We start from the raw sequence: 21,907 nt of genomic DNA, 5'->3' as shown, positions 1-21,907 counted from the left end.
TGACATATTATTCATAACAATGACTCCCAGGTCCTTCTCATTTTCTACCTTTTTTTATTCCTTCTCCCAATTTATATGATCCTGTTTTTCTGTTTTTGCTCATTCCAAATTCCATTATACTACACTTTTTAGTGTTGAACTCCATCTCCCACTTCTTACTCCATTCCCATACTTTATTTAGATCACTCTGTAGTGACTCACAATCTTCTTCCGTGTCCACTTTTTTTAATAGTTTTGCATCATCTGCAAAGAAGCTCATATAACTTTCAATTTCTTTATCCATATCATTAATGTATATAGCAAACATTATTGGGGCCAGAACTGTTCCTTGTGGAACACCGCTTATTACGTCATCCCATTTTGAGTGTTTGTCTCTTATCACTACTCTCATTTTTCTTGCAAAAAGTTTTCCATCCATTTAAGCAGTTTGCCCTGTATTCCTCCTTCAGTTTCTAATTTTCTTAAGCAACTTATGTGGTACTTTGTCAAAAGCTTTTTTTAGGTCTAGAAATGCACAATCAGCCCATCCATCCCTTTCTTGTATTATATCTATTAGCCTTGAATAGAAACATATTAAATTAGTGACGCATGATCGTCCTTGTCTGAATCCAAATTGCCTTGGATTTAGCATGCTGTTTTTTTTTTCTAAATATTTTACCCATTTATATTTTGATAATTCTTTCACAAATTTTTGCTATTGTACTTGTTAGACTGGTCTATAGTTGGTAGGGTCTTCTTTATTTCCTCCTTTATATATAGGTACTATATTTGCTTTTTTCCAATCTTCTGGAACTTTTCCTTCTTTCAAGGAACTGTTTATTATGCTATGTATTTTGTCTGCCAGTTCATTTCTGCATTCTTTCAAAATCCAGTTTGCTATTTCATCTGGTCCATGTGTGTGTGTGTGTGTGTGTGTGTATTATATATTATACATATATATGTATATATACATATATATATTATTTATATATAATATATATATATACATATGTATATATATATATACATATATATATATACACATATATATATGTATATATATATATATATATATATATGTGTGTATATATATAAATACATATATATATATGCATATATATATATATATATATATATATATATTGTCAGTGTATTTGGGCAGGAGTTTTTCTCTAATGCATGTTTCATTAAAAGTGATGGCTAGTTGTGCATTAATAATTTTCTTAATGGTATTTTCCATATACCTTATTAAGGATTTGTTTTCCTTAGGAAGGAAATTTATGACTTGGCTGTATGTAGTCATATTAGCTAGATCGCGATTTCGGGTTCAAGACCCTTCTTCAGTAGCTATAGGGATAAGAATTAATCCGAAGATTCTAGTAAAGATCTAAGTTTTATACTAGAGTTACTATACTTGCTAATCACTGGGGGAGGTCACCTGGTATTACGGGCAGGGACGAAATGTCACGTGCGCTAGGGAGCCTCCGGGTTTGTGTTGTGGCGGAATGTGGCGTTTTGTCTCGTAGTTGGACGAGTGGCGTTTTGTCTCGTATTGGCGTTTGTGGTATTATGTCTCATGTTTTTATTTGTAACGGTTTGTCTCATGCTTGGAAGGGCTCTGAGGTCTTCTGCTTGTACATTTAGGTTTGGGCTCAACTCTTTAATATACAACGCTTCTAAAATTGGGAGGCGTCTATCGTCAGTACATAAATCCAAAATCTCGGTGTTTTTCTCGAGTGTCTCTCTTACTAGTGTTATGCCGTGGGCTTCTCTTAAATGATTTTTAGGGGCTCCAGATGTCAGGTGGTATGAGAGGCGACGGGATAACCTCATTGTCGTCATGCCAATATAGGTGGATGGGAGGGCTTCACAGTTCCCTCGTGTACATGTGAACCTACAGCCCCCTACAAGAGAGAAAGGAACTTCAGAAATCACATGCCATCTATAGGTTCACATGTACACGAGGGAACTGTGAAGCCCTCCCATCCACCTATATTGGCATGACGACAATGAGGTTATCCCGTCGCCTCTCATACCACCTGACATCTGGAGCCCCTAAAAATCATATAAGAGAAGCCCACGGCATAACACCAGTAAGAGAGACACTTGAGAAAAACACCGAGATTTTGGATTTATGTACTGCCGATAGACGCCTCCCACACTGTTCCTCACGAATTACTCCCTCTGTTCCTCTCCTAATCCTCTCAATCAAGACCCTCCCATAAGCCTTCCCAACTACACTCAACAAGCTGATCCCTCTGTAACTGCTACACTCGCACTTCTCCCCCTTTCCTTTGTAAAGCGGAACTATACAGGCACTCCTCCATTCCTGCAGCACTCTACCCTCTCTCCAACAAACATGAAATAACCTCACCAGCCAGTCCACCATAACTGTACCTCCCTTCTTCAGACACTCCGCATGGTATCCATCCAACCCAGGTGCCTTACCTGCTCTCATCATCTTAACAGGTGCTCTCACTTCATCCTTCCCTATTTCTCCTCAATTTTCCTCACTCATCACTCTCATTTTCTTAGTGCTTCCCACTGCATTTACCTTTCCCTCCCTATCCTCCTTCACATTTAGCAACTCCCTAAAATACTCTGCCCACCTTCCTCTCACTGCCTTCTCTTCCATTATCATCTTTCCATCTGCACCTTTTATCTTTTCTTCTCTACTTGATTCACCTCCTCTTCCTCTTTTGACTTCCTTCCAAAACATCTTTTTATTACTTTCAAAATTTTCTGTCATATTCTTTCCCCATTTCACATCTGCTCTCCTCTTTGTTTCCTTTATCTTATGCTTAACTTCCTTTCTCTTTACTTTGTACCTCTCATATGATTCCCTCATCCTAAATTGTAGCCAATCTATGAATGCCTGCTTCTTCTCTTCTACACCTTTCTTTGCTTCCTCATCCCACCACTCACTACCCTTCCTTCTATTTCCTCCTGCCCTCCTTGTTCCACACACCATCTTTGCACACCTTATGACTCCCTCCTTGAACCATCCCCATTCCTCCTCCACTCCTAGTTCTACTCTATCCTTTACTCTCTCCCACTTCTCTCTCAGCTTCTTCTTAAACTCATTCTCATTTTTTCCTCATTTAAGCAGTTCACTCTAAGTACCTCCCTATCTTCTGCCCTTTTCCTCTTTCTCCACCTATTCTCCACTCTCAATTTACCTTCCACCAGGAAATGATCTGATATTCCCCCACCCTCTCCCCTTAGAACATGTACATCCTTAACTCTTCCTACCATACTCCTAGTCACCACTATATAGTCCATTAATGCTCTATCTGCCACCCTTCCATCCATTACCCTCTCCCATGTGTATTTATGCTTGACTTTCTTCTTAAACACTGTATTTGCTATCATCAACTCTCTTTCAAGACACATCTCCACCATCAACTCTCCACTACGATTTTTGCCTCGAACTCCATACTTTCCAATCACTCTGTCAATTGGTTCATTTCCTATTCTAGCATTTAGGTCTCCCAATACAACTACATTGACATTTCTCCCTAATCCCTCTATGCACTCATTTATATCTACCCAGAATGCCTCCCTTTCCTCTACGTTCTTTTCACTACCAGGCCCATACGCATGTACAAAAACCCACATCTCCTTTCCCAGCTTCACCTTCATCCACATCAACCTTGATAACACCTCCTTCCACTCCACTACCCGCTTACTTATCTCTTCACTTACTAGTATAGCCACCCCTTCTTTCCCTCGTCCCCTCTTCACTCCTGAGTACCTCCCAGCTACACTCCCAAACTCACAGTTGCCCTTTCCTTTCATTTTAGTTTCACTCAAAGCCAGTACATCTATCTTTCTTCTCACAAAAATTCTGCCTATCTCTTCCCTTTTACTCTCATCTGTACCACATCCATGCTTATTAAAAGACCCAAACCTTAGGGTATTGGTTGGAAAGCTCCCAGACCCTCTTATGCCTTTTCTTTCTTTTTTAGGAATGTCCCCTTTTGGAGCTACAGGTAGTAGGACTCCTAATCCCATCCCCCGTCCCTTTTTTGTCGCCTTTTACGACTCAAGTGGAAAGACTTGGTGGCAGTATTCTTTTCCCCCACCACAGGGTAGGCAAAAAAGGAAATGAATATTCAGAGAAATGGTACAGGACAGTAACAAGGGGTTGGGGGACAGTATAACGGAAGGACAGTCGTAGTATGAAAGTGTCATCATTTTTCTATGTACAGAGTTTTCCTCTATCATAGACAAAATTATGTGTGGCTCTGGTCTGTAAGGGTGCCCCATATAGACCCTTAAGTATCAACTGCATGCTATTTTTGCCACAATAACATGCAGCTGATATATATATATGTGTGTATATATTTATATATATATATATATATATATATATATATATATATATATATATATATATATATGTGTATATATATATGTATATATATATGTGTGTGTGTGTATATATATATATATATATATATATATATTATATGTGTATGTGTGTGTGTGTGTATAAACATTTGTATGCATATATATGTGTATATATAAATAGGTAGAATATAAGGAAAGTTACTGGAATGGATGAAAGATTTCTTGAACGTGAGAAAAATGAGGGTGGTGCTTAGAGACAAGAACTCAAATTGGGAAGATATGATAAATGGAGTCCCACAAGGTTCTATACTGGCTCCGATAATATTTGCTACGTATATAAATAATATGGATGAAGATGTGGAATGTTATATGAACTTCTTTGCAGATGATGCGAAACTTCCATTCTTAGACAGAAATATTCACTGATGTGGAAGATATTATCAATTTTAAATTTACAGGAAGCCAACCAATGTCCTTTCATGCATTAATTTTGACTCTTATCACAGTCAAAACACCAAGTTGTCAGTTTTTTCACCAATGCTCCTGAGAGCTTATAGAATTTGTTCCCCTGAGTTTTTGGATCAAGAAATAAAATTTATTTATGACATTGGAGAAAATTTAAAATATCCAAAACATCTGATTGGCAAGACAAAAATCAAAGCTAGGAAATCTTTTATTAATATTTCACAGGTCAAACAATATAATTATAAGAATATGTTAGTAATTCTGTACCATGACAATTCAATCAGTCTTCCTAGCATTTTTAGAAAATTTGGTATCCAGGTAGTATTTAAAAACAATAATATTAAGAGTTTGTTAATTAGAAATTCGCCAAGAGAAAAAGAAGGTTGTATTTATAGCATACCATGTTAAAATTGTGATTTTATTTACATAGGCCAAGCAGGGAAAGGTTTGAATAAAAGAACAAGTCAACACAAATATATTATTAGAAAGGGGCAATTGTTAAGTGGATTATTTGTCCACCAAAGGGATTATGGAAAGAAATATGATTGAATCTTGTTACATAAAGCAATTTTGAAAATTATATGAATTTGAGTTTGGGTATATTTAAATTGGAAAATTTTATTGACAAGATTGTGTGTGATCATTTGTAACATGAGACCTCTCTGAATATCCTGTTTTCTCATGTATATATTGTTTCTGTATTGCTTTTCTGTACCTTTAAAGATGTCTTAGATAGACAAAAACGATCGGTATCCGTTTTTTTTTCTTCAATTTCCCGGTGGTTTCTGTAATATATATGTAATATATATATATTTAATACACAAACACATACATATATATATTTACAGGCTTTTTGGTAGTATTTCTGAGGAATGTTACTTCTTTTCCCACCAACCTTGAGTTGGTGTGTGTGTGGGGGGGTAACGGTGGTTTATGACATGTGTGTAGTGGTTGTCTACAATTTTTTTTTTATCAAAATTTCTTATATCTTCTTATGCCATTGTACACCGAACTCTTTTTTTCATGTTCTCTATTTCTTTGCAGTATTTATTCAGCCGCTAACTTTCCTTGGTGTTTCATAATTAGTTATTTTGCAGCTTTTTTTTTCTTTTTTCTTTTTAATAATTTCTGTACAACTACATAACTGTTAGTATTTGCTCAACCTTCCATTTCTCTCTTCCATTAAGCTTCTTCTTTAGTGCGAGTTGTTTGTTTCCTTCTGCATTTTTGTTAATGCCCCACTATACTATATTTGAAAACACTTGTGTTACAACCATTACATGCTCTCAAAAAATTAGATGTTGAACTTATTATATATGGTACTTTTCAGATCGAGGGGGTAAATATCAGTATTTCCTTGGAAGATTCTGCATATTCATCATATAATAGAATCCTGTGTGGCATCTGCTGCACTCAGATTGTACAAGTTATTTTAAATATCATGTGATGACAGCCACTGACGAGAAACCTTTCCAGTGTGACCTGTGTGATACAATCTTTTGAAGAAAGATTACACTTCAACAACACGTGAAGATTCACAGTGGAGAGAAGCCTTTCAATTGTGACCTGTTTGATGCAGCTTTCTCATGAAAGAGTGCTCTCAAATATCACGTGGTGACCCACAATCGTGACCTGTGTGATGCAGCTTTCTCGGGAAAGAGTGCTGTCAAACGTAACATGATAACCCATACTGGAGAGAAGTTTTTTTAATGTGACATGTGCGATGCAGCTTTCTCAGGAAAGAGTGCTCTCAAATGTCACGTGATGGCCCACATGGAAGAGAAGCCTTTCAAATGTGATCTGTGCAATGCAGTTTTCTTTAGAAAGATTTCCCTCAAACATCACGCGATGACTCACACAGGAGAGAAAGCCTTCAAGTGTGGCCTTTGCGATGCAGCTTTCTCAACAAAAAGTGCTCTTGAACGTCATGTGGTTAGCCACACTGGAGAAAAGCCTTTCAAATGTGACCTGTGTGATGCAGCTTTCTCACAAAAGAGCTATATCAAATATCACATCATGACCCATACAGGAGAAAAGCCTTTCAAATGTGACCTGTGCGATGCAGCTTTCTCACAAAAGGGTGCTCTCAAATATCACGTGATGGCCCACACTGGAGAAAAGCCTTTCAAATGTGACCTGTGTGATGCAGCTTTCTCAGGAAAGAGTGCTCTCAAACGTCACGTTATGACCCACAGTGGAGAAAAGCCTTTCAAATGTGACCTGTGCGATGGAGCTTTCTCAGGAAAGAGTGCTCTCAAACGTCACGTTATGAACCACACTGGAGAGAAGGCTTTCAAATGTGACCTGTGCAATGCAGCTTTCTCAGAAAAGAGTGCTCTCAAACGTCACGTTATGACCCACACTGGAGAGAAGCTTTTTGAGTGTGACACGTGCGATGCAACTTTCTCACAAAAGAGTACTCTCAAATATCACATGATGACCCACACTGGAGAGAAGCCTTTCAAGTGTGACCTGTGCGATACAGCTTTCTTGGGAAAGAGTACTCTCAAATATCACGTGATGACCCACACGGGAGAGAAGCCTTTTAAGTGTGACCTGTGCGATGCAGCTTTCTCAAGAAAGATCTCCCTCAAACATCACGCGATGACTCACACAGGAGAGAAAGCCTTCAAGTGTGGCCTTTGCAATGCAGCTTTCTCAACAAAAAGGAATCTTGAACGTCATGTAATTAGTCACACTGGAGAAAAGCCTTTCAAATGTGACCTGTGTGAGAAATCTTTCCCACAAAAGTGTAATCTCAAAGGTCACATGATGACCCATACAGGAGAAAAGCCTTTCAAATGTGACCTGTGCGATGCAGCTTTCTCCCAAAAGGGTGCTCTCAAATATCATGTGACGACCCACACTGGAGATAAGCCCTTCAAGTGTAAACTTTGCGATGCAGCTCTCCCAACAAAAAGTGCTCTCGAACGTCACGTGGTTACCCACAGTGGAGAAAAGCCTTTCCAATGTGACCTGTGTGAGAAAGGTTTCTCACAAAAGAGTCATCTCAAAAAACACATGATGACCCACACTGGAGAAAAGCCTTTCAAATGTGTCCTGTGTGAGAAATCTTTCTCACGAAAGAGTCATCTCAAAGATCACATGATGACCCACACTGGAGAAAAACCTTTCAAATGTGACCTGTGTGATGCAGCTTTCTCACAAAAGAATGTTCTTAAAGATCACGTGATGACCCACACTGGAGAAAAGCCTTTCAAGTGTGACCTGTGTGATGCAGCTTTCTCACAAAAGAGTAATCTCAAATATCACGTGATGACCCACACTGGAGAAAAGCCTTTCAAGTGTGAACTGTGCAGTGCAGCTTTTTCTTCGAAGCGTTCTCTCAAATATCACATGATGAACCACACTGGATAGACGCCTTTCAAGTGTGACCTTTGCGTTGCAGCTCTCTCAATAGAGTTCTCGAGCGTCACTTGATGACCCACGCTGGAGTCACAACTTTTAGTGTGACATGTGCGATGCAGTTTTCTCAGGAAAGAGCACTCTCAAATATCACGTGATGACCCACACTGGCGAGTGCGACCTGTGCATTGCAGCTTTCTCAAGAAATCATTCTCTCAAACGACATGTGGTGACCCACGCTGGAGAGCCACTTCAAGTGTGACCTGTGCCACACGACTTGATTGATTGACTTGGAAACTAACTTTGAATATAACGGAATGATTAACTTCCATTATATTGGCAACTTCCGTCAATAGTCTATTAACTTCATACTTAAATGTTCCATTTGTTTTTTAATTTTTAGCACAGATTATGGTAATATAATTGAATATCATTGTAACGCTCACCAACAAAATTGGTATGTAATATTTCATTGTGAACAAAACATATGTGCTTCCATGGATAAGTCACTGAAAAGGAATAAACGATAAGTCTATAAAGATATATCTCTGAGCACTTGACCCTTTTCCTTTTTGCTGATGTAAACTTAACAACAGTATATACAGTAGGTCTGAAATGCGGTATCTATTTTAATGTGGGCCTGATGGGAGTTTAGCCCAAATGCATGCTTGTTTTATTGCGGTTTGCATTTTTGCACATATATGCTCCCTTTTCTCGCCCGAAAAAATTAGAAGAAAAGAAAATACGAATCCTTCCCTTTCTCTAGCTTTGGGGCCTATCACTGTAGTGATTTCGTCCTTCTGCCAAAATTCATTTTCTGTCCGAATTTTACCCCGCTTTTTTCGACAGAGATCAGTTTCTTATCTGATCCATGTTGTTACTCAAGTGACACATATTCAAACTCAAAACAAAGGAATGCAGTTAGTCTGATTCCACCCGGGTAGAGCTGGGAATGGTCACTATTAGCAAATACAATAATTCCAACTGATATTCATGGCAGATCTTTATACATATAAAATTAAAAAAAAAAATTAAGGTTTGCTGTCAATATGGGTTTTACTTTTTACACTTGTAGCCAGTAGTAATATCTCAATTTCAGCCAGTTTTGCATGTTACCAAGCATTGTAAGGTTTTTACACAATTTAACATATTTCATGTCTCAACAAATATCAGTATACTTCAAGTAGAATGAATAAAAAGAAAAGTTAAGAATGGTTAGCTTTTATTTCAGCTTATCAATAATATATCGTGGTTTTACAACAACAAAAATGCTTACATGGATTTTTTTCCTTATGCGCAGATTCACGTGTTAACATGATATATCACAGGTACAAAAAATCTACAACTGCTGAGCATTACTTAAGTGTAAAGAGCAGTACTTCACTTGGATTTTGTAGAAATCCCGCTCCTGTGTTGAGGCTAGTAGATAAAGGTAGACAAGCAAGGTAGAGGGGTAGGTGTCGAGAATTTTATTTTCATGAGTTGGGTGTTTGGTAAGCAATAGCCGCGATTGAGTTGCATACTCTCGCTCCTCGTCTAAGTTTATAAAGAACCGCTAGGGACCCAATTTCATTGCTGTATAATACTGATGCAACAGTATGTAAACTAAGCCAGTGGTGCATTGATTTCGAGATTGCCAAGTAAGCAGTATTGCTTAAGATGGTTGTAACAGTCTTTCTGATTGGAGAAAGGGTGGAGGAGGAGGAGGAGAAAATTTAATTGCTTCACGGGAGTAAAGTCACGCCCTTAGGGGAGACACATTTAAGAGTAAAGATAATCGGACTAAAGAAATCGTGGCGAACTGACTTGGTAATCAAATTGAGGATTCCAGCTGGGGGTCCTCTAGTGTAACTAAGAGAATAATGTCGTAGAAGAATTAGTGAAGAAAATAAAGAAAAGATCTCAACCGTTTAAATACCCTTCCCCTTTACATATATTAAGTGAACCTTGACGAAGTCAGATGATCGGAAGCAAAGGGTCTTCCTACAAATGAAAATAAGTAATGGAACTTGAGTGACTAAACTACATAAAGCCAGTGATGAAAAGAAAGTTGAAAGTGAAAGGGGACCTTAGACAGGAACAGCAGACGTAGTAGTAGTAAACACTGTTAAAGACAATGGTGTCACTGCGGTTTTTCTGCTTAACCCTTTAACCTCAGATAACATGATGAAAAAAAGGACATACTCTGAAATCTTAAAAAAAAAAATAGTATCTAATTGTTTATAGCAAGGGCTAGCATGAAGAATATGAGAGCATTTCAGTGTCTCTCATGACTACAGAGGAAAAAACTCTACATATGTATAGGTGTTGTATAAAGTACATTAACATATCCGGTTTTTCGTATCTACACAACAAGCGGCTGGCATGAATGAGTTGAATGGGTTAAGTCTATAATCCTTGGATTCATAACACACAGTTCCTATGCTATCTTACCTACCATCTAACTTCTAACACAGCCCCGCTGCGTCCCCCTCATTCCACTTACGCACACACACCAGTGGCCGCTAACTGCACTGCCACCCGCACCGACGCGCGGGCATTCCCGCCTCTCAGGGTTACCAACTCCACGCGACTTTTGACTCCCCCCCCCCTCAGGGGTGCCAACCGCGCGTCCCTGTCTGTGTCATATTCACCACATTCACACCAAACTAAGTTAGAAAATATCCACAATGTCTTAATAGCTTTTTATGCAAGTTTCGTAAAATTTACCCATTTCACCGTGCACCCACTTTACCGTATACCCATTTCGAAATTTATATGGTTGTTGAAAAGTACAAAGAAAAAATGCGAGAACCCCTAGCGATTCAAATAAAAAAATATATACATATTATCTATTATTTATATATTTATTTTATTTTATCAATTTTTTATCGACTTTTTGGCGACTTTTAAGAGCAGACGATTGTTAAGACCCTGATCGTTGTTGAAACTAAGACACACACACACACGACTCGGTGGCGCGGTTGATAGAGCACTGGACTGTCAAGTACGGTGGTGCTCGCAGTACCTGGTTTGAATCCTGCCAAGGGCCGAAATTATTTCGGTATCGCTGCGCTTCGGGTCGTTACTCTGACTCGTGGGTGGGGAGTTGGGTGTGTGTGTGTGCAAGGTCATAGCATTACCCATAGATCGGTCATACGAGCTCTGAGCTCTCTTCTGGGAGGGAAATAGCTGGCGATCACGAGTCCAACACGTTACCCTAAAGACCAAGGTGAATACACACAAACACAGACGCGCGCGCGCACACACACACACACACACACACGATAATTTAAACTTGATGCTGAAAGATACAAAGACGGGTCACTACGATCATAGCTCTCTTCCCGTATGATACAACTGGGTAAATACTCACACACACACGCACACAATGCCTATACTTAGTTCGCTTAGGGCCAGGTAAAATCAACCTTAAACAGAATCGCCTCATGTGATTGGTTAAGAATTGCTTGAGTGTGTGTGTGTGTGTGTGTGAGGGGTGGGGGTCTTACTGACGGTTACACTAATCTCTAGAGAAGTTCTTATTCTTCTTTATAGTAAAATTGTTCTTTGGGCCCCATGCCTAGTCCTTCACTCAAAGCTTGAGGGGTGAATTAAATGAGATTGGTTTTCTTATCTTCATTCTACTACTTGGTTTTGTGAGCTACACCCCGAGAGTCCCGTTTGGGATCCCTCTACAATACGTCAAGCCACCTTCGTTCTGACGTCATCCAATATAGTTTTACTTCTCAAACAGGTGCCACTCCTTAAGGGCGTGACTTTACCTCCCTGCGTCAATAATTTTTCTCCACCTTTTTCTCCAATCAGAGAGGCTGTTATACTGTTTCAAATGGTATTATTACGTAAACATGTCGCAACGGAAATGGCTTATACGCTTACAATTTTTGCTACATCAGCATTATTTACAATCAGTCACCTCAGCACCTCTCGATATCCCAATCCAAGTTTACAAACACCAAACGGCAACTCTGCCATTTTGCAATTCAGCAACTATGCAACCCGCAGTCGGCCATTGTATCATAACCTAATAAAATGACTATAAATTTTACCTTCTTTTCCTCCCACCCCTCGATCTACCTAAATATCTACCGGGCTCCTACAGGGCGTGACCCGATTTTTTTTTTTTTTTTTTTCGTATCTGGTAATTGGATCTGGTCAGTGTCTGTAGGATGATCTCTCGTAATTTGACACATTTGACTCTCCTTATCCGTTTGACCTAAATTAGCCTTCAATACCTTCTTTTAGTATTCAATAGTGTTAATGGGTGATTTCAATTTTACTGACATTGATTGGATGACCTTTGAACATGGCCATATAGGTAGTCGCTTGATTGATTTTCTTGGTGATAATTACTTAATTCAGCATGTAAAAGAGCCCACAAGATATGGAAACTTACTCGATCTTTTGATCACTAGCCGCGAAAGCATGGTAACTGATGTAGAAGTCGGTGAATCTGTTGCAAATAGCGATCACAACTTAGATTCAAACTCCTAAACAATTTTAGAATAGATACTTGTGTTTCTAAAATACCCGATTTCGGTAAAGCTCAGTTCATAGGACTACGTCAGGAGCTTCAGCTCACAGATTGGGAGGCAAAATTAAACGAAAGACCTGTAGATCAGATGTGGGAAATATTTCAAAATACGCTCACTAAGATTATTCAAACTTACATTCCTTTTAAGGACAGACGTCCCCCAAATCAGGCTCGCCCAAAGTGGCTCGACAAAGAAACTGAAAAAAGTATTGCTAAAAAGAGACAGGCTTATAAGAAATATAAGTGCTCGGGTGCATCTAATGACTATGAAAATTATGTATCAATACAGAGAGATTTAAAAAAGACAATAAGGAAAAGAAAACGACAATACGAAATGAACATCGCTGATAAATCCAAAGAGAATCCCAAAGAATTCTATAGTTACATTGGAGATAAAAAGGTTGTTAGGAATCACATTGGTCCACTATTATCTGCTGACGGTCAACTTGAATATTCAAATGAAGGAATGTGTAATATCTTAAACAATTATTTTAGCTCGGTATTCGTAAACGAAACACCTCAAAGTGAATTCCAAACTGAAACCTGTGAAAAGTCTAGGGTAAACTTACTACGGTAAATATAACAAAAGAAAAAATTAAAAGGTGTATAGACAAACTCAAAGTTAATAAAACACCAGGGCCTGACGGTTGGCATCCAAGAATCTTAAAGGAAATGAAAAATGAGATTGTTGTTCCATTAGAAATTATTTTTTAAGAAATCCATCATATCCGGAGATGTCCCAAGAGAATGGAAGCTAGCTAACGTTACTCCCATATTCAAAAAAGGTGACAAAAAGAAACCAAATAACTATAGGCCTATAAGTTTGATTTCAATCGTAGGAAAAATAATGGAAACTATCATCAGAGATGCTATCGAACATCATTTAGAAAGTAACCGTTTGATAAATGATAGCCAGCATGGTTTCAGCCGGAAACGTTCTTGCGTGACTAACTTACTCGAATTCTACAACACAGTTATCTCGAATTATGACAAAAGAAACAATATAGATTTAATATATCTAGACTTTGCAAAAGCTTTTGATACCGTCCCACACGAAAGACTACTTACTAAATTAGCTTTGCATGGAATAAGTGGTAGCCTATTAGGTTGGACTAGTAATTGGTTGAATGGTCGAAAACAGAGAGTTGTTTTAAATGGAAAAACTTCTGGATGGAAAAGTGTTGCAAGTGGAGTTCCTCAGGGTTCCGTTCTTGGGCCACTTCTATTCATAGTATATATAAATGATATAGACCATGGACTAAAATCTACTGTTTCCAAATTTGCTGATACAAAACTGTGCGGAGTGGCAAATGATCACTCAAACCAATTAGATATTCAAGAAGATTTAGATAAATTACAGCAATGGTCTGAAAAGTGGCTAATGAAATTTAACACAAGTAAATGCAAGGTAATGCACATAGGTAAAAATAACAGTAAGTACGATTACAAGTTATTTGGTAATTCGTTAACAAAAGTGGATAGTGAAAAAGATCTCGGCGTAATTATCAGTAACGACCTCAAATCATCCAAGCAGTGTATTTCAGCCTCTGAGAAAGCAAATAAGATTCTGGGACTGATTGCGCGATCTTTTGATTTCAAAAGTCCATCACTCATTAACAAGCTATATAAATCGTTAGTTTGTCCACATTTGGAATATGCTGTTTCTGTATGGTCACCGAATCTCATTAAAGACATTGACAGACTGGAAAAAGTACAACGGTGAGCCACAAAACTGATTCCAAATATCAAAAATAAATCATACGAAAATCGACTAAAACACATGAATCTGTTTTCCCTAAAAAAGCGTAGACTCAGAGGTGACTTGATACAGGTCTTTAAGATTTTAAAGGGAATTGACAACATCAAAAGTGACCAAATTTTCACATTGAATGAGAATCAGACAAGAAACAATGGTCTCAAACTGTCCGGAAATAGATTCAATTTGGAAGTAGGTAGGAACAACTTTGCCAACCGTGTGGTAAATGAATGGAATAAACTTCCTGCACAGGTAGTGCAATGTAGTTCAGTTCGAAGCTTTAAGAATCAGTTAGATAAATACCTAAGATGCTGTATTGATTATAATTTATCTTATATTATTTGTTTTTGTTTTGTTATCATTTGTCTGTCTGATTTTTATCTATTATTAGTTATATGTCAATTTATTATTATTTACTATTTACCTGTTTGTTTATTATTTAACTATACCTATGCATTTATCTATGTATTTTATTTGTTATTTACATTATTATAGTTTTTATTTATTGTTTTATTATTAATATGATTTTTTTCGCATCCGACCTAGATATGGATCAAAAGGTCTCCTGTCGGCATGCTCCGCCTTTGTAATCCTTTATAATCATGAGCTTCCTAATCCTCTGAGATGAACTTCAAGCAGGACATACATTTAGCCTTTTTTTTTGGGGGGGGGGCTGTATTAAAAGAATTATGTGAATTGCGTTAAGTATATTAAACAGTGAGAACTGAAGGTCACAATAACCAATGCTGTATTTTTGTTGGCATTTTATGTAGTTGCCGCTCGGAACTCCAGTGCACGTGTACAGTACACAAAATCAATGAAGTGCACGGCTGAATCTGGAATCGGAGTCTGCCGCAAGGGTTGAGTTTTATTTCTTGCCTTACTCAAACGGTGTTATTTAAGCCCCAAAGAGATGCCGAAAAGAAAGACCACATTCAACCATGAATGTGCCAACGAATTTGGATTTATTACTAACAATAGAAAAAGATGACCTACATGCATTTTACGTACTATACCGTTGTGATGTTGATATTGACGGTACAGGAAAAAGTGTAGTTGAACGGCACGCTGTACTAGTGACTGACCGTTGTTGTTTTCATTATGCCTACCGCGATCATCTATACCGTTTTTAATTACGAATTCATAAAAATGAGAGTAACCGCCTGCAAGTCGAGTACAAATCTGTAACTCCAAATATGTATCAACTCAGAGGGGTGCCTAGCCATAAGCAAAAGATCCATGGCATACGACTCGTTGATATGGCAAGTGGAAAAAAAAAAAAAAAAAAAAAAAAAAAAAAAAAAAAAAATATATATATATATATATATATATATATATATATATATATATATATATATATATATATATATATATATATATATGGATGTAGGTGATATGGAAAGCAGGCTACTTTATTTTTTTAAAGCAAGTTAATTTAGCATACAGTATGATGTTTTATCAGGAGTTAAATTTTATATTAATTTCTTTCAGTCCCTTTAAGTATATTTTATATATTCTATACAACTTTTAATATTCTGACTCATCCTTAGATATGTTGAAATTAAGTTAAAAGTAAATGTCAGCAATATAAAAAAATATATATCCTTCTTTGTTTACAAAATTCATAGGAGGGGGCCGCCACTAAGTCGTCCTCGGTACAAAAATCCAACTTAAGAAATGGCATAGAATTAGAAAGGACAACAACAATGCAGGTAGTAAGGAAGTGTTATTCTGGGCACCTGTCTTGTACTTATTGTGTGACAGAATTTATTTTCCTTATCTGTTCATAACTTGATGATGCCTGGTTTGATATTAGTTCCAATCACATATGGGCACTGCCAATTTGGTAGGCAGAATGTAGTATTGTCGAAACACTTTTTCACTGATTACATTCTCTGATGATAAGTTATGCAACGACCATAGATACAAAGCCACAAATTAAGTTGTATGTTTGTTAGTTTATGCACGGTAAGTTTTCTTTGATACAAAGTTTGCAGGTTACAGGAGTAACATACATTATTTGCTACTGGAATACACCAAATACATGCAGTGAAATATTTCCATAACCTAACCAAAAAGTAGGCTTATGTTGTCTTTGAGATATGTGAGTAAGATTGGCTCTGGCACAAATAAGTTTTCACAAAAAATAACTGTAATTAACTTTAAGTGACTAAATAACCATAACTCAATGAACTACTCCCACCATGCTCCTTGTTTTAGTAGTTGATGGAACTGTAGGGGGGGAAGGGTGAGTGTAACCTAACCTAGCTATAGGTAGGGATATGCAAGGTTCAACTGACTATTAGAAAATGAGAAGGACCTGGGAGTCACTATTATGAATAATATGTCACCTGAGAAACATGTAAACAAGATTTTTGGAGAAACTTATAATTTAATAAGAATAATCAAAGTGGCATTTACATACCTGGATGAAGAAATGGTGAAGAAAATACTAATCACTTTGATAAGACCAAGATTGGAATATGCAGCAAAGATGTGGTCACCAAGTACAAAAAATGTATAACAAAACTTGAAAGAATACAAAGAGCAATTACAAAATTGGCACCAACACTCTCAAAACTATCATATGAAGAGAGACTAGCAAAACTTGAGCTACAGATATTAGAGCAAAGAAGAGAGAGAGATTTGATAACTATTTACAGAATCATGAAAGGAATAGAAACTATTGATAGAGAGGATCTAATAAAATGGGATGATAGAAATACAAGAGGACACGGAAAGAAAATCAAGAAAGACAGCTATAGAAGAGATCTGAAAAAGAACAGCTTTCCTCACAGAGTAATAGACATTTGGAACAAGTTAGATGAAAAAGTGGTGTGTGCAAAAACAATACATGAATTTAAAAACAGTTTAAATAAAATGAGATATGAAGACGGGACACCATGAACATAGCTCCCCTTCCCGTAAAATACAACTAGGTAAATACACACACACACATATTAATAGAGTTCAAACTAAAAGAACAAAATGATGTGAGAAGAAATGAGAAATATAGAGAAGGAAGATTAATGTGCAACAAAACAGACTTTGTAAAACGTAGAAAAAAAATCAAAATGCTGACTGGGAAAATTTTTCAAATGAAGAAACAAAGATGGAAGAGAAATGGAACATATTAAAAGCAAAAATCAAGGAGGGAACAGATAAATATATACCAAAGAAAAAACAAAAAAGGGTTTACATAAAGTGTTGGTATAACAAAAAGTGTAGTGAGGCTAAAGATGGAGAAGACAAAGCCTGGAAAAGATGAAAAAAAGAAAAAAGAAAAAAAATGGCAAACATAATTTAACTGAGACACCAATATGTAGATATACATAGGGAGGAAAAAAGAAATTACAAGAACTATATAATAGATAAATCCAAAGAACAATCTAAACTATTTTACAGATATGTAAATGATAATCAAAAAGACAAACATGAAAAAGTGAAACTGCACAGAAGAAATAAAAAGTAGGTGATGTAGAAATGGCTGAAGTTATGATCAGGCATTTTAGGTCTGTCATTAAAATTGAAAGCTCACAAACTTGGGAGGAAAGACAGCGAGGAAGATCCTATGAAATGAAAAAAATAACAGACAGAAAGAAGTAAGAGACCAGATAAAAAACCTTGACGTCCGAAAGTCACACGGGCTCGATAGAATTGCAAATTGCATATTGAAAGAAGGAAAAGTACCACAAGATTGGAAAAATGCAAATATTGTACCAAAATACAAAGGAAGAGACAAAGAATTCCAAGAAACTATAGACCGGTATCACTTACAAGCACAGTAGCAAAAATATGTGAAAAAGTTATTAGGAATAAATGGATTAAACACTTTGAAGAAAACAAAATACTAAATCCAAAACAATTTGGTTTTAGAAGTGGAAGATCATGTACCACAAAGTTTATATGATTTTACTCAAGATTAATAGAAATACAAGAAAGAGACAAATGGGCAGATTGTGCTTTCTAGGACTTACAAAATGCTTTTGACAAAGTACCACACAAAAAGCTACAAAGAAAAATTGAAATAATAGGTGGAATACAAGGAAAGTTACTGGAATGGATGAAAGATTTCTTGAATGTGAGCAAAATGAGGGTGGTGCTTAGAGACAAGAACTCAAATTGGGAAGATATGATAAGTGGAGTCCCACAAGGTTCTATACTGGCTCCGATAATATTTGCTACTTATATAAATAATATGGATGAAGGTGTGGAATGTTATATGAACTTCTTTTGCAGATGATGCGAAACTTCCATTTTTAGACGTAAATATTCACCAATGTGGAAGATATTATAAATTTTAAATTTACAGGAAGCCAACCAATGTCCTTTCATGCATTAATTTTGACTCTAATCACAGTCAAAACACCAAGTTGTCAGTTTTTTCACCAATGTTCCTGAGAGCTTATAGAATTTGTTCCTCTGAGTTTTTGGATCAAGAAATAAAATTTGTTTATGACATTGGAGAAAATTCAAAATATCCAAAACATCTGATTGACAAGACAAAAATTAAAGCTAAGAAATCTTTTCTTAATACTGCAAAGGTCAAACAATTTAATTATAAGAATATGTTAGCAATTCTGTACCATGACAATTCAATCAGTCTTCCTAGCATTTAAAAAAAAATGAAAATAATATGAATTTGAGTTTGGGTTTATTTAAATAATTTTATTATTGACAAGATTGTGTGTGATCATTTGTAACATGAGACCTTTCCAAATATCTTGTCTTCTAATATATACAGTATATCGTTTCTGTATTGCTTTTCTGTACCTTTGAAGATGTCTTAAATAGATGAAAACGTTCAGTATTAGTTTTTTTTTCAATTTCCCGGTGATTTCTGCAATACATATATATATATATATATGTATGTTATAGTTGTCCTGACTGTTGGTTCTCCTCAGGATACGCAGGGATTAAAATGAAGTTCTGAGTTGACGCTGACTGCAGGTCATTCTAAAAAGAATGTTTTTATTGTAACAAATGTGTACAAACTACAAATATACATAAATACCATCCAATTACAACAAATATACATAAATACCAACCAATAGGTTGAGTCGCAACTCCCACATCATATATTTAACATCAAGCACATAATCACAACACAAAAATTCGTATAGAAATGACATCACATACTAAAGCAATATTGACTTACAGACTCGTGCGTCTACCTTGGTCCCTGCATACATTGACTTATTTGGCATGACTATGGTGAAGTGATGACTTGGCAACAGAATACGTAACTTATCCCTCCCTCTAACTGCATATAACCCACTATTGAGCGACTCTTTGACCACTGCCAGTTAGAGAGAAGACGACCTTATCATTGCCGCCCACACACACCTTCTACCCTTTTCCCCCCCCGGGGACTGGGGCAAAGTGGTACAACTGATCATACCGTGACCTTTTGACAGACGTACAATGCACAAATTATTTTTCCCACTTTTGATTTTTCACAAGAAAGACAATAATACAATTTTACGTTTATGGACGTAAAAATTTATATATATAAATGTATATATATATGTGCAAATATATATATATATATATATGTATATATATATATATATATACATATATATATATACATACAAACACACACACACAAATATATATATATATATTTACAGGCTTTTGGTGGTATTTCTGAGGAATGTTACTTCTTTTCCTGTGAACCTTGAGTTGGGGTGGGGGGGGACGGTGGTTTATGATATAAGTTGAGAGGGAAGGGCGAGTGTGAGTTTGGGAGTGTAAGTGGGAGGTATTCAGGAGTGAAGAGAGGGCAAGGGAGAGAAGGGGTGGCTATACTAGTAAGTGAAGAGATAGGTAAACGTGTAGTGGAGTGGAAGGAGGCCTCAAGGATAATGTAGATGAAGGTGAAACTGGGAAAGGAGATGTGGCTTTTTGTAAGTGCATATGGGCCTGGTAGTGAGAAGAGTGTAGAAGAAAGGGAGGCTTTTTGGATGGATTTAAATGAGTGCATAGAGGGATTAGGGAGGAATGTCATTATAGTAGTATTGAGAGACCTTAATGCTAGGGTAGGAAATGAACCAATTGACAGAATGGTTGGGAAAGGTGGAGTTCCAGGAAAGAATTGTAATGGAGAGTTGATGGTGGAGATGTGTCTAGAGAGTTGATGATAGCAAATACAGTGTTTCAGGAGAAAGTCAAGCATTACACATGGGAGAGGGTGGTGGATGGAAGGGTGGTAGATAGAGCATTAATGGACTACGTAGTGGTAGATAGGAGTATAATAGGAAGGGTTAAGGATGTACATGTTCTAAGGGGAGAGAGTGGGGGAATATCAGATCATTTTTTGGTGGAGGGTAAGTTGAGAGTGGAGGATAGATGGAGAAAGAGGAAAAGGACAAAAGGTAGGGAGGTGCTTAGAGCGAACTCTTTATGTGAAAAGGAAAAGGAGAAGGAGTACAAGAAGAAGCTGAGGGAGGAGTGGGAGGGAGTGAAGGATAGATTAGAGCTAGGAGTGGAGAAGGAATGGGGATGGTTCAAGGAGGGAGTCACAAAGTGTACAAAGATGGTGTGTGGAACAAGAAGGATGGGAGAAAATAGAAGGAAGGGTAGTGAATGGTGGGATGAGGAAACAAAGAAGGTTGTAGAAGAGAAGAAGCGAGCTTTCACAGATTGGTTACAAAATAGGATGAGGGAGTCATATGAGAGGTACAAAGAAAAGAAAAGAGAAGTAAAGCACAAGGTAAAGGAGGCAAAGATGAGAGCAGATGTGAAATGGGGTAAGAGTATGACAGAAAATTTTGAAAGGAATAAAAAGATGTTTTGGAAAGAAATTAAGAGAGGAAGAGGAGGCAAATCAAGTAGAGAAGAAAAGGTAAGAGGTGTAGATGGAGAGATGATAATGGAAGAGAAGGCAGTAAGGGGAAGATGGGCAGAGTATTTTAGGGAGTTGTTTAATGTGAAGGAGGATAGGGAGGGAAAGATTGTTGCAGTGGGAAGTGCTAAGAAAATGAGAGTGATGAGTGAGGAAAATGGAAGAGAAATAAGGAAGGATGAAGTGAAGGCAGTTGTTAAGATGATGAGAGCAGGTGAGGCACCTGGGTTGGATGGATGCCATGCAGAATGTGTAAAAAAAAAGGTGGTACATTGATGGTGGACTGGCTGGTGAGGTTATTTAATGTTTGCTGGAGAGAGGGTAGAGTGCCGGAGGACTGGAGGAGTGCCTGTATAGTTCCACTTTACAAGGAAAAAGGGGACAAGTGTGAGTGTAGTAGTTTCAAAGGGATTAGCTTGTTAAGTGTAGTTTGGAAGGCTTATGGGAGGATCTTGATTGAGAGGATTAGGAGAGGAACAGAGGGAGTGATTGGCGAGGAGCAGTGTGGATTTAGGACAGGTAGAGGTTGCATAGATCAGATTTTTGTGGTAAGACAGATATGTGAGAAAGCTATAGGAAAAGGTAAGAATGTTTTTTGGGCTTTTAT

General features: G+C 37.2%; 1 protein-coding gene across 1 annotated transcript in view; it reads left to right on the top strand.

Annotated features, from left to right (window-relative positions):
• LOC143031628 (uncharacterized) overlaps nt 1-9,864 on the top strand; it is a 13,178-nt gene extending 3,314 nt beyond the window's left edge. The window contains exon 2 of the mRNA XM_076195729.1: nt 6,128-9,864. Within this exon, the coding sequence (XP_076051844.1) occupies nt 6,514-8,175 (1,662 nt within the window). The 5' untranslated portion in view covers nt 6,128-6,513 and the 3' untranslated portion in view covers nt 8,176-9,864. The remainder of the gene's footprint in view (nt 1-6,127) is intronic.
• The last annotated feature ends 12,043 nt before the right edge of the window (nt 9,865-21,907 follow it).

The sequence above is a fragment of the Oratosquilla oratoria genome, chromosome 12, assembly GCF_046742065.1.
Source record: "Oratosquilla oratoria isolate Oo_2021 chromosome 12, ASM4674206v1, whole genome shotgun sequence".
NCBI classification, from domain to species: Eukaryota; Metazoa; Arthropoda; class Malacostraca; order Stomatopoda; family Squillidae; genus Oratosquilla; species Oratosquilla oratoria.
Note: the sequence above shows the minus strand (reverse complement) of the source record. Positions and strands in the feature narration are given on the sequence as shown.